The sequence below is a fragment of the Carettochelys insculpta genome, chromosome 1, assembly GCF_033958435.1.
Source record: "Carettochelys insculpta isolate YL-2023 chromosome 1, ASM3395843v1, whole genome shotgun sequence".
NCBI lineage: Eukaryota > Metazoa > Chordata > Testudines > Carettochelyidae > Carettochelys > Carettochelys insculpta.
This window is the reverse complement of record NC_134137.1, coordinates 24,228,073-24,242,647: the sequence shown is the minus strand read 5'-3', so window position 1 is coordinate 24,242,647 and position 14,575 is coordinate 24,228,073. Positions and strand designations below refer to the sequence as shown.

General features: G+C 43.7%; 1 protein-coding gene across 7 annotated transcripts in view; it reads left to right on the top strand.

Annotated features, from left to right (window-relative positions):
- Positions 1-14,217, top strand: part of DLG2 (discs large MAGUK scaffold protein 2) — a 1,656,639-nt gene extending 1,642,422 nt beyond the window's left edge. For all 7 annotated transcript variants that reach the window (XM_074983573.1, XM_074983537.1, XM_074983550.1 and 4 more), the window contains 5 exons: positions 590-691; positions 1,943-2,115; positions 3,476-3,585; positions 9,512-9,603; positions 11,584-14,217. In XM_074983573.1, coding sequence (XP_074839674.1) covers positions 590-691; positions 1,943-2,115; positions 3,476-3,585; positions 9,512-9,603; positions 11,584-11,690 — 584 coding nt within the window. In that variant the 3' untranslated portion in view covers positions 11,691-14,217. The remainder of the gene's footprint in view (positions 1-589; positions 692-1,942; positions 2,116-3,475; positions 3,586-9,511; positions 9,604-11,583) is intronic.
- The last annotated feature ends 358 nt before the right edge of the window (positions 14,218-14,575 follow it).

Here is a 14,575-nt window from a genome sequence, read left to right as displayed (position 1 = left end):
GCAGCCTCATTGCTGGCTTCTGTTTCCATCTGCCCCCTCCCTGCACTTTCTTGTCCATGGTCTGCATGGCCTGCTGTCAACTCTAGGGTTACCATATATGAACTTTCAAAAAAGAAGGTACCCCTGACAGGGAGTGTTTCTGTATCAGTATCTACCAATTTACGTTGTATTAATGTGTTATATACAATCTCCCAGCCAGAGCCTTTCACTGCCATAAGCAGCTCTATGGTATAGATACAGCCTGCTCTGCACTGCAGCACATAGCTAGCTACACATACACTACATACTGCCATCAGTGTAGGCCAACATAGTAATTATGTACCATCAGGTTATGTGCAGAGCAGGCTGCAAAGGTCTACTCCATCTGAGAGCCCTGGAATAGTGCCTTGTGTACTAAATCGCACGTCTTATGTGCAACAAAAATAGATTAAATCCTGTAAAAACACATTGAAAATTTTCCACAACTTCAATCCACACCTATCAGTAGTAAATCAGTTCTGGTGAGTGATTGTTAATATTTGATGTTCCTGTCAGAATACAGAAAAGTTTTGCTCATCATTTGAATATCATTTTTCTTTCTGTTGTTCAGTTAATTACACCAGACCTGTTATTATTTTGGGTCCTATAAAAGATCGACTCAATGATGATTTGATATCTGAATTCCCTGATAAGTTCGGGTCATGTGTGCCACGTGAGTATACTTCTCTACCTACTCTTCTGGAATAGTTGTATTCTTTGATGTCATGCATTCAGTGCTAAAGTAGTAGCAATATTTATTTTATCTATCTGTGTTTATCAAAAGCAATTTGTAAAATCTGTAATTGAGATGTAGCTGAGATGCACTATTTTGCAAAGGTGAGTAGGAAATAGAATTTCTGTCCCTATAAAGAAATTTGTTCCAAATGGGAAACGAAAAGCCAGAAGTGCAAAATTTTCCACCAAACAGAAATGTTTGTAAAAGTCCATTTTGGAACCCCAGCTTCCTTAGATTCCCTGCTTGTGAACTGGTGAGGGAACCAAGCAGCTCACCTGCCCATGGAGCCAGCCCCACAAGAAGCCAGAGAGCTGAGCAGCCTGCCCATGAGCAGCCCAGGGACACAGCCCGGAAGCTGAGCTGTGTAACCTACTGGCCATGCTAGCAGGCTAGACCACAAGCCAGACGGGCAACCCAGAGATTTGGGGAGCCAAGCACTTTGCCTGCCCACCCCTAGGAGAGCCCAGGAAGTCAGCTAGTCAGGGAGCAGGCCACCCTTGGAAACCGGGATTCCTACCTTTGTGCTTGGTGGGAGCTGGAAACCTGGGTATTCCACACTCCCACCCCCAACACACATACACACAGCCAGGTGAGATGCCAGGGGTTTTGAACCTCTGGAAGTCCCAGAGCCCACCAGTAGGCTCTCCCACAGCCCTGGCTCCTCAGCTCCCCACTAGCTGACCTGCCGCAAAGCTCAGGAGCCTGGAATCTTTTGAAAGTAGATTAAGCTAAACAGGAAACAGGTTATTTTATACTGAAATAGAAGTGTTCACACATGGAGTCACTCAGGAATAGCTATTGCACATTAAATTCATATCGGAATTAATAGTCAGCTGTAGACAAGCTCGAAGTGTGTGTGTCTGTGTTTGAGAGGGGTTTGCCTCCATCCTCGGTCAGTTTTATGAAAAAACATATTTCATTTGGAAATTGTATTTCCTAGTGACTCAGCTGTACTCTCTCTGACCTCACTCTGCCCTAGAACGTGGGTCTTCTCATGACATAAGTGAGATATTTTAATGGGAGCCCTTTATTGAAATACTATAAGCAATTAGGGGCTGTGCATGCTTACACCAGACCTGAATTTGGCCAGGAGTGGTCTCTGTTGAATATACTTTTATGCGGTATATGTTTTGAGAGAAAAGTGCCTACAAACCTCCCCATTTTTCCATTTTTTGTTGCTCTGTGCAGATACCACAAGACCGAAGCGTGACTACGAAGTGGATGGGAGAGATTATCATTTTGTCACTTCAAGGGAACAAATGGAGAAGGATATCCAAGAGCACAAGTTTATCGAAGCCGGACAGTACAATGATAATTTATACGGGACTAGTGTGCAGTCTGTGAGATTCGTAGCAGAACGCGTAGGTTGCATCCATTTTATTGCACTTGCAACACAGCCTGTTTGGTACCAAAGCAGCCTTTTAGACATGAGACATCTGTAAATATACAAAATAGCTTCAAAACATCTTCCTCACAGTTATGGATAGTTGAGGCTACAAACAAGTTGCGATTTAATTTTTGTTTAAAAGTTGCAGTTGTGAGTTTGTGAAAGTTGTGATCACCCGAAAACTGCAATTCTGCCCCCCACACAGCCCACCTCAGCAAGCCCCCAACTGCCCCAGGAGCAAGTTGCCATTGCACCCAGGAGCAGGCAGGAGTTCATCAAACAGGCACCCTCACCACAACAGCATAGACTCTTCCTCCCTCTTCATGGCAGCTCCCTATTGCACCAGGCTGCTGGTGCCTCATTTTGGCAGAGGGATGACTGGGCCAAATTTGAATAAGTGGCATTGCAGTCTGGCACCCATTTAAGCTAGGAGGTTCCCAGCTCAGTGAGGAGCGGAGTACGTGCAGTCAGCGGCAGAGAGGTGATCCGTGCATGGGCAGCATCTGTGAAAGGCTCACAGCAGTGTTCCGGGTAAGCTGTGTGCCTTGGGATGGCCCTGGCCTTGCATCCAAGAGCACGACACAATAGCAATGTGGATGGCAAAACACCCTTCCTACCATTCCACCAACATATATCTCCATATATAGAGGTACTGATATTTTTCTGACCTTGGAGAAAGGGTGTCGTGTAAGCACAGGACAAGGTGCTGGGATTCTTAACCTCTGTTCCCATCTCTAATGCAAGCTCCCGCTATGACCCTGGCCAAGTCATTTATCCTCTGTGTCTCCATTTCTGTACCTGTAAAGTGAGAATAATGCACACCTACTTCATAGCTTCCTGAGTATTAATAATTATAGCCTTACAGACACACCTGCAAAGTAGATATTACTATCCCCATCTTACAGATGTGAAAAATGAGCCACAAAAAGGTTATGTGATCTGCCCAAGGTCTGTGTCAGAGCCAGGAACTGACCCCAAATCTCCTGACTTTCTGCTCTGTAGTTCAGCTACCAGGGTGTGCTGTTATTTCAAAGAACAAGATTTGCTGATGTTCATATAAAAGCACCCCACATCCCTTTAAATTCATCCCAGTTGATTCACCAAAACTGGAAAAGTTTTCTTCCACATCTTCAATTTATCTCTGATATTGGCATGATTACAAAAGAAATATTGTGGAAGTAAGCAGCTGAGCAAGGGCCCTGGAGTCTAGCCTTCCCTTGGTGAGTTAGTAATGTTTGTTTTCTGGAACACTGCATTTTAGACTGCCTTCCTTTCTTTTGGATGGCTTGCAATAAATATTGCAGAAATAAACACAGCCTATCTGTTTCCAACAGGGCAAGCACTGTATACTTGATGTATCAGGAAATGCTATTAAACGGTTACAAGCTGCACAACTGTATCCCATTGCTATCTTCATTAAGCCTAAATCATTGGAGCCACTGATGTAAGTATATGGCCCTCTCTAGACTATTTTGGACTTTTCAGAAGGCACAGTAAAGAGCTCATGTCAATGCCTGTTCTCCAAAGTCAGGAAAACCAAACAAATCGAAGGAAATCTGAAATAATGAAAACAAAAAAGCAGTCAAGTAGCACTTTAAAGACTAACAAAATAATATATTAGGTGAGCTTTTGTGGGACCCACCCACTTCTTCAGACCATAGCCATACCAGAACAGACTCAATATTTAAGGCACAGAGAACCAAAAACAGGGGACTTCCCACCCCTCTTCTGCCCCTCTGCTCTCTGATTTGCTCACCTTGATAATAGTTTTTCTGATTTGTCCTCCTTAATTACTGGTTTTGGTTCTCTGTGCCTTAAATATTGAGTCTGTTCTGGTATGGCTATGGTCTGAAGAAGTGGGTCTGTCCCACGAAAGCTCACCTAATAAATTATTTTGTTAGTCTTTAAAGTGCTACTTGACTGCTTTTTTGTTTTGATAGTATATAGGCTAGCATGGCTTTCTCTCTTCTACTGAAATATTGAAGAATTTATTTTCATTTACACCATAAAGAACCAGTCAGCACTAACGAGTGGTTTGGGAATGGAAATCAGATAGCCTTTACCCTGTGTCCACTCAGTTTGATTTTTGCGGAAGTGACTTAAATGCTCTGGTTTTCCACATCTGTAAAATGTTTTCATTATTTATTTAGCAGTGACACTGCACCTGGTACTTTACAGCAGGGGTGAGAACTTTTTGTCGGGCCCCACTTTTCATCCCTATTAGCAACTCTTCCCCTCACCCCCACCCCCCATCTAATGAAATTCAAATCTCTGGAAATTTTGGTTATGTTCTTATGGAAAAAAAACCATTTGGCATGTGAAGAAAATAGGTCTGTAGAATATAAAAACTTTATTAATTGGTGTATAAATGTGACTACATGCATAAAAACACTAAAATGTCAACGTTTCAATGAGATGGATGAGCCTGAGACCCTGCAGCTGATGGTGCTGCACCCCCTTATGAAATTTCACGCCCTCCCAGTCCAATGGGGCCTGCCACCCACTTTGCCCACCCCAGATTACAATACACAAGAATAAAGATGGTCCCTTCCCAGATGAGTGTACAGGCTACAGAAATGGCTATATAGGATTCAACACAATGGGAAAAGCAGAGTTAACATAAAGGCTTAATTTGTTTGATATAAGCATATCTACCCAGCACAGTGAGAGCTCAGTGGATAAAGAGCAACATATATATGCAGAGCATTATGATTGTTATCCTACTATTAAACAGAGGTAATACTAAGTTTTGGTCTGCATAAATTTGGCGGTTTCTTTCAGTAAGTGTGTCAGCAATTTTTGCTTTCATTAGAGTAAAAAAGCTTTTGCCCAAATCTCATCAGTGCTGACAGTACTACAGGGACACACACAATGAGAAATCCATTATTTTTTGCTTCCAGAATAAGAGGCTTTTATAGATCTTTGAATGTCTTATTTTAGAAATGCTCTGAAAAAAAGGCTTTTATCTGGAACTTCCAGCTTTTGTAACGAGCTTTTTGTAACTTCCAGCTTTTTTAACTAGAACTTTCCAGCAGCAGCTAGGGTCCTTGAAGTCTGGTTGAAATGAGTAAGTTATGCAAACAGCATAGGACTAAAACATTCCTAAGAAGAACAGGAAATGTATAGAATTCAGACAATCCAGATTGCTGTAACATTTACAGATTCCATGCTTTCCCTGGGTTATGTCTACATGAGCACAAATCTTCGAAATGGCCATGCAAATGGCCATTTCCAAGATTGCTAATGAGGCGCTGAAATGCGTATTCAGCACCCCATTAGCATGCCGCCGGCCGCGGCTCTTCAAAATTGCTGTTTTTCACTGCTGCACCGCTTGTCCAGACGGAGGTCCTTTTCGAAAGGACCCCACCAACTTTGAAATCCCCTTATTCCTATCTGCTGATAGGAATAAGAGGATTTCGAAGTTCCCAGGGTCCTTTCGAAAAGGACCCCGTCTGCACGAGCCACATGGCAGCAAAAAGCGGCAATTTCAATGAGCTGCGGCCAGCAGCATGCTCATGAGGCTCTGAATATTCATTTCAGCACCTCATTAGTAATCTTCAAAATGGCAATTTGCATGGCCATTTCAAAGATTTGTGCTCATGTAGGCTGCGTCTACACGTGCACGCTACTTCGAAGTAGCGGCAGTAACTTCGAAATAGCGCCCGTCACGTCTACACGTGTTGGGCGCTATTTCGAAGTTGAAATCGACGTTAGGCGGCGAGACGTCGAAGTCGCTAACCCCATGAGCGGATGGGAATAGCGCCCTACTTCGACGTTCAACATCGAAGTAGGGACGTGTAGACGATCCGCGTCCCGCAACATCGAAATAGCGGGGTCCTCCATGGCGGCCATCAGCTGGGGGGTTGAGAGATACTCTCTCTCCAGCCCTTGCGGGGCTCTGTGGTCACCGTGGGCAGCAGCCCTTAGCCCAGGGCTTCTGGCTGCTGCTGCTGCAGCTGGGGGTCCGTGCTGCATATACAGGGTCTGCAACTAGTTGTTGGCTCTGTGTATCTTGCACTGTTTAATGAAAGTGTGTCTGGGAGGGGCCCTTTAAGGGAGCGACTTGCTGTTGAGTCCGCCCCGTGACCCTGTCTGCAGCTGTGCCTGGCTCCCTTATTTCGATGTGTGCTACTTTGGCGTGTAGACGTTCCCTCGCTGTGCCTATTTCGATGTTGGGCTGAGCAACGTCGAAGTTGAACATCGACGTTGCCATCCCTGGAGGACGTGTAGACGTTATTCATCGAAATAGCCTATTTCGATGTCGCAACATCGAAATAAGCTATTTCGAAGTTGGGTGCACGTGTAGACGTAGCCGTAGACACAGACCTGCAGTCAACACGTGGGAAGGCATTTAATATGTATTTGTCTTCCTAAGGAAACATCACCCACAGTTTCCAATAGTTAATCAAATTCTTTCTGAGGCTAGTATCTTGACAATAATGGCACAATTGCTTGTCCAGAAAAGTTACCCATGTGACTGGACTATACTTTAGTGAAATGAAGAGGTCTTTGGGTTTTTCTACAAGGGGCAGGAAAGATAAAGCAAATCTAGTCAATGTGTGAAGTCAATGTGTAGAAGTTAAAGCACGGGCTTAAATCTTCCAATCAGATACTCTCAATCTGAAGTAAAGTGGGCTTAATCCTCCAAGGAAGATTACAGTAGAAAGAACTAAAACCACTTTATTCCTGAACGAGAGCCACCGTACAGAGGTTATAGGTGCTTTAACTAAAATATATATACACACGCTCACTTTCTCTTTCTCATATGCCAATGTGTGTGCATGCAGACGTGCACAGTGGAACCTACTTAATATGAACTTTGGTCTATGAAGTTCTGTCTGTTGGGAAATAGAATTTAAATTCTGAAATTAATGTGCAAATTCCAGTTATAACAAAACTAATGGACGTGGGAGTTCAACCATACGAAGTGCCCAGTACATATAATAGATGTAATAGTACTTTGATGGGAGTGTACTCCAGTCGTTTTCACAGAATCACAGGGCTGGAAGGGACCTCAGGAGGCCATCTAGTCCAGCCCCCTGCTTCAAGCAGGATCAACCCTCACTAAGTCATCCCAGCCAGGACCTTGTCCAGCTGGGACTTAAAAACCTCAAGGGATGGAGAATCCACCATCTGTCCAGGCAACGCATTCCAATGCTTCACCACCCACCTGGTGAAGTAGTTTTTCCTAATATCTAACCTACACCTCTCCCTCTTCAACTTCTGACCATTACTCTTTGTTCTGCCATCTGACACCACTAAGAACAGTTTCTCACCCTCCTTTTTAGAGCTCCCCTTCAGGAAGTTGAAGGCTGCTATTAAATCACCTCTGAGTCTTCTCTTCTGTAAACTAAACAAGCCCAAATCCCTCAGTCTATCTTCATAGGTGCTCCAGACCTTTAATCATTTTTGTTGCCCTTCGCTGAACCTGCTCCAGCAAATCCACATCCTTTTTATACTGGGGGGCCCAAAACTGGACACAATATTCCAGATGTGGCCTCACCAGTGCCAAATAAAGAGGAATAACTACTTCTGTAGATGTGCTCGAAATGCTCCTCCTCATGCACCCTAGTATGCCATTAGCCTTCTTGGCTACAAGGGCACACTGTTTACTCATATCCAGCCTTTCATCCACCATAACCCCTAGGTCCCTTTCCATCGTACTGCTGCTGAGCCAGTCGGTCCCCAGGCTATACAAATGTTTGGGATTCTTCTGCCCCAGGTGCAGGACTCTACACTTCTCCTTATTGAACTGCATCAGATTTCTTTTGGCCCAGTCCTCCAATTTATCCAGGTCCCTCTGGATTCTCTCTCTACCCTCCAATGTATCTACCTCTCCCCCTAGTTTTGTGTCATCCACAAACTTGCTGAGGGTGCAATCCAGTCCCTCATCCAGGTCATTAATAAGGATGTTGAATAACACCGGCCCCAGAACCGAGCCTTGCGGCACTCCGCTTGAAACAGACCGCCATCCAGATATTGAGCCATTGACCACTACCTGTTGGGCCCAACCATCAAGCCAGCTTTTTATCCATCTTATAGTCCAAGGATCCAATCCATATTTCCTTAACTTATGGACAAGAATGTTGTGGGAAACCGTATCAAAAGCCTTGCTGAAGTAAAGGTGTATCACATCCACTGACTTCCCCATGTACACAGAGCTTCTTACCTCGTCATAGAAGCTAATCAGATTGGTCAGGCAGGACTTGCCCCTGGTGAATCCATGCTGGCTACTTTTGATCACTTTCCCCTCTTCCAAGTGCTCCAAAATGGATTCCTTGAGGATTCCCTCCATTATTTTCCCAGGGATTGAGGTAAGGCTGACGGGTCTACAGTTCCCTGGATTGTCCTTCATTCCTTTTTTTAAAGATGGGCACTATGTTTGCCTTCTTCGAGTCATCTGGTATCTCCCCCAATCTCCAAGAGTCTTCAAGGATAATGGCCAAAGGTGCAGCAATGACCTCTGCCAATTCCCTTAGTACCCTGGGGTGCATTAAATCCAGACGCATGGACTTGTGCACATCTAGCTTTTCCAGATAGCTCAGAACTTGTTCCTTGCCCACAGATGGCTGCCCTCCACCTTCCCATACTGCATCATCTAGGTGGTGTGCTGTGACAACTATCCAAGTGCGTCATGAAATTTCATCAATTTCTCCTCACCGTGGCTCTTTGCAAAGCCACTGCAAGGGGAAATTGATGACCCCTCACCAGATGCTGCTCAAACAGCAAGGCTGCCTGCTCTCTGCTGTGGCAAAGGAGGGAGGGCCAGATCGTGTTGCAAATGGGACATGGTTTAAATGCCACATCATGCCTCCAAAGGACTGGTGGGGAGGGGCAACATTTGTAAACAATTGATTCAGCTCACAAAAGTGGGCGCACCATTAAATTGTTTGTCTCATTGAAGTGTGCCATGTTACTGAAAAGGCTGGGAACTACTGGTGTACACCCTGTTCTAGCCCCCTTGAAAGTCCCCCATGGCATTACAGGACAGCTCTCCCAACCCCCAGTCTCTCCTGTACTCATATTGCTGCCATAACCTCACCTTTACTCTGCCCCCAGCTTCCTGTGCACCCAGCATGCACTAGAATGAGACATGGACACCCCTCTCTTGCATTTCCAGACTATCTAACTGCAGACAGTTAAGCTATTAATGCATAAATTAGGAGGCCTGAAGAAAGCACGGCAAACATTTAGTTAGACCTCCTGCATAACATGGGCCAAAGTATTCCACTCCACTTTTCTTGTCATAAATAAATTCTGGTTGAATCACAACTTGTCTTTTAAAAAGACTTCCAGTCTTTTTTATTTGGATTTAATAAATGGCTTGATTTGTTAATTATTTTAGCTAATATTTTAAAATATATTTCTAGGGAAATGAATAAACGTCTTACAGAGGAACAAGCCAAGAAAACCTACGAACGAGCACTTAAATTAGAACAAGAATTTGGAGAATATTTTACAGGTACGAGTCACTTCAGAATGCCTGTCCCCAAGAGTTCAATGCATGACCACAAAGCAGCTAGAGTCAATTTTGAGTCTAACTGGAAAGAACGAATGATACAGGTATATGGTGTGCCACAGGAAAGGCCCGAGACTGAGCACTAGCAGTTCCCACTGAAGCCAATGGAAGTGGAATACATTCAACATTTCACACGGCAGTGCCTTGATACCACTGCATGTTTAAGAAATTAATTCTGTTCCTGTTGAACTCAGTGACAAAAGGCTGCTGACTCCAGTAATGTAAGACTGACCTGGATGTCCCATTTCTGTTCCCATTGAAGTCAGCAGGAATTTTGGTATTCACTTAGCAGGTCCTCACATCAGGACCTTGTATTGCTCAGAACAGAATTTTCTCCTGCTGGACTTCATTGTTTGTCTTTACTGCTGTAACTGTATGTTCACTTCTAAAGGGTTTGTGAAGGGCAAATCATTTCTAAATCATTTTTCAGCTCTGACTGGCAAGAGTGGAAAGCAGGTGTCAGGTCACTGCTTTCAGACTCAGTTGCCTTAAAGATGGGACCTAAATCCATACTCAGGCAACTAACTCGAAGAGTCCTGATTTTCAGAGGTGCAAAGATGGCATACCTCCATTACGTAAGAAACCTAAGAACAATTATACTGGGTCAGACCAAAAGTCAGTGAAGCCCAGTATCCTGTTTTCCAACAGTGGCCGATGCCAGATGCCCCAGAGAGAATGAATGGGACAGGCAATCCAGTGATCCGTTCATTCCAGGCCTGCTGACAGGGAGGTGGGGGAAGGACCAAAGAAGGCAGATGCACCAGGGCCTGGCCTTTCAAAGGGGCCTGGAGCTCCAGCTGCCATCACTGCTACTTCGGCTGTAGCAGCTGCCGGAACTCTAGGCCCCTTTGCAGTGCCATGGCGCCACTGCTCCATTGCTTCACAGGCTGTGGAAGGGGTTTCTTTGGCTTGCAGAAGAGAGGAGTTGGAGCGGGAGGGTTGATAGCAGACTTCAACACTCTGAAGGGGGTTCCAAAGGTGATGGAGAGAGGCTGTCCTCAGCGGTGACAGGTGACAGAACAGGGAGCAATGGTCTCAGATTGCAGCGGAGGAAGTCTAGCTTGGATTAGAAGCAACTACTTCAGTCGGGGAACGGTGAAGCAGTGGCATGTGTTACATAGGGTCGTGCTGGAATCTCCTTCCTTAGAGGTTTCTCAGGTCAGGTTTGACAAAGCCCTGGCTGCAGGCCCACTGACGGGGGCAAAAGGGGCAGCTGCCACGGGGCCTAATGATTCAGAGGAGCCTGGCGCTCCTGGCCACTGCTACTGCAAGTGCACTGTCAGCTGGAGCCCTGGGCCCTTTAAATCGCTGCCAGAGTGCTGCATGGCGTGCTCCAGGTAGCTCTCAGGGCTGCCAGGAGGAGCAGTATGGCATGCTCTGACCAGCACTGTGGGCTGGTGAGCCGCCTCCAGCCCCATCACTTCTGCCCAAGGCCTCTCCCTTTCTAGGAATACAGAACCTCCCTCCCCCGCCCCCTGCCACACCTTGCTCAGGGCCCAGCAAGTCTGTTGGCCCCCTTGCCTGGCCGAAATGATTTAGTTGGGGCTGGTCCTGCTTTCAGCAGGGGGTTGGATTCAATGACCTCCTGAGGTCTCTTCCAACCCTAATCTTTCTACAGTTCTATGATTACAGGCTGGCACCAATACCATATGCATTTCCCTGCTGCAGCAAAGGTTAGCCCAGGCTAAGGCTCCTGTACTAAGCACTGGCACAGGAGCACTCTTACGGTGGATCGTCATTGTGTTTGGCTCATTTGGGATCTTTAGAGTGAATGTTTTTTTCCCCTACAGTGCACAGTTCATATGCATAACTATTGTTTTTTCCAGTTTTATCAATTTCTATGCTCATATGGAGACTGTGCTGACAACTACGGCTGTGGAATGTCCCAATTGAAAAACAAATTGATGTGTTTTCTTATTGCAGCTATTGTCCAAGGAGAAAGCTTAGAAGATATATATAATCAATGCAAACTTGTAATTGAAGAACAATCTGGGCCTTTCATCTGGATTCCTTCAAAGGAAAAGTTATAAATTAGCCACTGCACCTCTGATTATGGTGGAAGAATAATTTAGCAGAAAATTACACTATACTATTTTGAGGCTTTCCTGTTTTTGTTGCATTTATGTTCTTGCAGTCAATGTGAATTTTTATGAATGTACAACACAAAGTGTTAGAAGCCATGAAGGACAGTGATGGGTCAAAAGGGTAGAAACAAAGACTTTTACCACGCAAAGCAAGTTGGTTGTGTGCACACAGCACCAGTTGTGGGGATAAACTTTTGACATGGGAACCCTCTGTGAAAGGGAGCTAGCCACCTATTACACCCACATGGACATCATGAACAATTTCAGTGGCTATGCTCAGTGTGTTGGTTGCTTTAAAGAGAAGTTTCCCAGCCTTGAACCTCATGTAGGCTTTGAGCCTGCAAGGGGCTGAATACTTGACCCCAGTTCATACTCCTGTGGGTGGTCCCATTGAAGTCAGTGGGACTAAGCATGTGCTTAAGTGTTTTGGTGGATCAGGGCCATATGCACCTTGCTGGATTGAGCCCATAGAACCTCTTCCAACTTCTAATGAAGTCTATGGAAAGATTCCCGTTGAAGTTGGATTGGGTTCTGAGCTTGTCATTGCACATCAGTAGTTGGTACACCTCAACTTTGGTAACTATGCACATGTTTTGATTTCCAAAACCAAGTTCAACATTTCTTTATCCCCTTTGGGTGCACCATTATAGCAGGAAATAACCACATAGTTTATTTCAGTGGAATTTGGTGTTGGGAAGAGAACAGAAACATTTCACATCACCCACATACCCACTCACAGGAATGAGGATTCACAGCACCTAAACTGACAAGGCGGGAGGCAACTGGGAAAAGCTTTGAAATTTTTGATTGTCTATTTTATCATTTATACTGATAGAAGGCACTTAATGATGGAATAATTTATAAAAATTAAAATATATTGATGTATAGAAACTAATTTCTATAGGTGAAAAATGTTTTGTGAGATATTTTGTAAAGATTAATTAATTGAAAGATTAAATATTTGCACCCTGGTCTGGCTGTAAAATGTAAAGAGGACCTTCAAGTTGCACTATCCCTTTTTCGCAACAAATTATCTAATAATATGAACAAACCATATAATTTCTTAAATTTTAGATGGCAATTTTTTTCAACTCTTTCTTTTATTTAATCCTGATAAATTCCTGTAGAAAGAATGCGAATTGACAACCCTACAGGGGTTTTGTTGTAGTAATAGTATTAGTTGTTGTTTTGGAAATACTAGGATGATGCATCTTTAAATTGACAAAGGATTTTTTGGAAGCAAATGTCAGTGACTTGAATGCAGTATGTTATTTTCTCTCTTGAAGGGAGCCATAATCTTCATCGGAAAACATTTTATAATAATTCCTTATGCTGTAAGTGAAATGCCAGAAGCATTTAGTCCTTTCTTGCCAGCAGGCCACTGACTAACTTGTGTCATCATTTCATTTCACAGTCAGCAGGTGTTTAAACCATTAAGACTGGGGCATTCGATGTTTGATGAGGGATTTGGGAAAATCTGTGGACTTTCCTCTGGGACATATGGGTGGGGAGTTCTCGCTTGCTGTTTCACTTGGCCCTTCTTTCATATACTGGTACAGATTTCACTGTACCATGTCTGGAAGATAGTTACAAACTAGATGAATTGTCTTTGCTGCTGCTACTGCTGGACCATGTTTTATAGAAAAACCACAGGATTCTGCCTGTTGCTCTCTGCAGGAATCCAACTTTTTTTAACTGGTGGCTACTTCAATCCTAATGCATAGTGACATTTTAAGAGCAAGCATTTCGGTTACCTAAGTTACCAATAGACTATCCAATTGCTTGTCTCTTCAAAACATTCAGCCTTATTTCTTTACTCGGTCCTGATGTGACAGGTACATGCAGCCACCCCCAGTAAATAGGCTGATTAGGTAGATGTTTACAAGACAGCCATCAACAGTGACAGGGTAAACAACATGGGTACTGTAGCAATCAGTAGGCTTCATGGTTAACACCATATTAAAATGGATATGAGATGTTCATGCTTCCTTTATTGTCATTTTTTTCTGCCTGGTCAGCACAGATTCAAAGACAGAATACCAGAATTGTTTCTGAACTATCTCCATAACCAGAAGGGCTAGACATTTAAAAAAGAAAATGAAAACAGAAAGCTTAGACTCTGGATAACTATACAGAAATCCACAGGAAGGCCCTAGATCCTTGCATGGATTTTTCCATGCTGACAAAGTACTATTGTCTCAGGTTGGGCTGGAGCCCACCTGTCCTGATAACAAATATCCTAAAGCAGGAACTCCATTCTAATTTTAAAGTCTATTTTTGAGCAACCACATCTGCTTCTTTGTTTCTCAGTTCAGCATGCGACCTTTTGAGATACTATTCTATTAGTAAACATTCTGTTTTGTCATGTGTTGTGCTTTACAGTGAACAGTAACACTATGGCTGAGTACAATCAGTTTTCCCATCAGTCTGTGGTTACTGTGGTTATTTATTTTTTTCCTGTCTGTTGTTTGTGCTTCCAATTTAGAGTTGCCATTGCACTTCTTATATTTTTTAAATAAAATATATATATTTAAAAAAATCACCAAGAGCAACAATGAGGGGTCTTATTTCCTGTAGGGCTTATAACTTCCATTTGTTTTGTGTCTTGATGTGTTGCGTTTCATGTTATGGCATACTTAGTGCTGCAGCTAATTTTGTCATCCAGCCAATCAACTTTGCATTGAGTGGCAGAGAGAAGAGAAATATGAAATTAACTCAGTTACATCTGGTGCAAAAAAACAAAAAAAATCACTTTGGCGCCTCAGACCACATTGGTGCTAATATCAATAAATGTTAGCAACTCTCTCTCTGTCCATATAAAAAAATTGCTG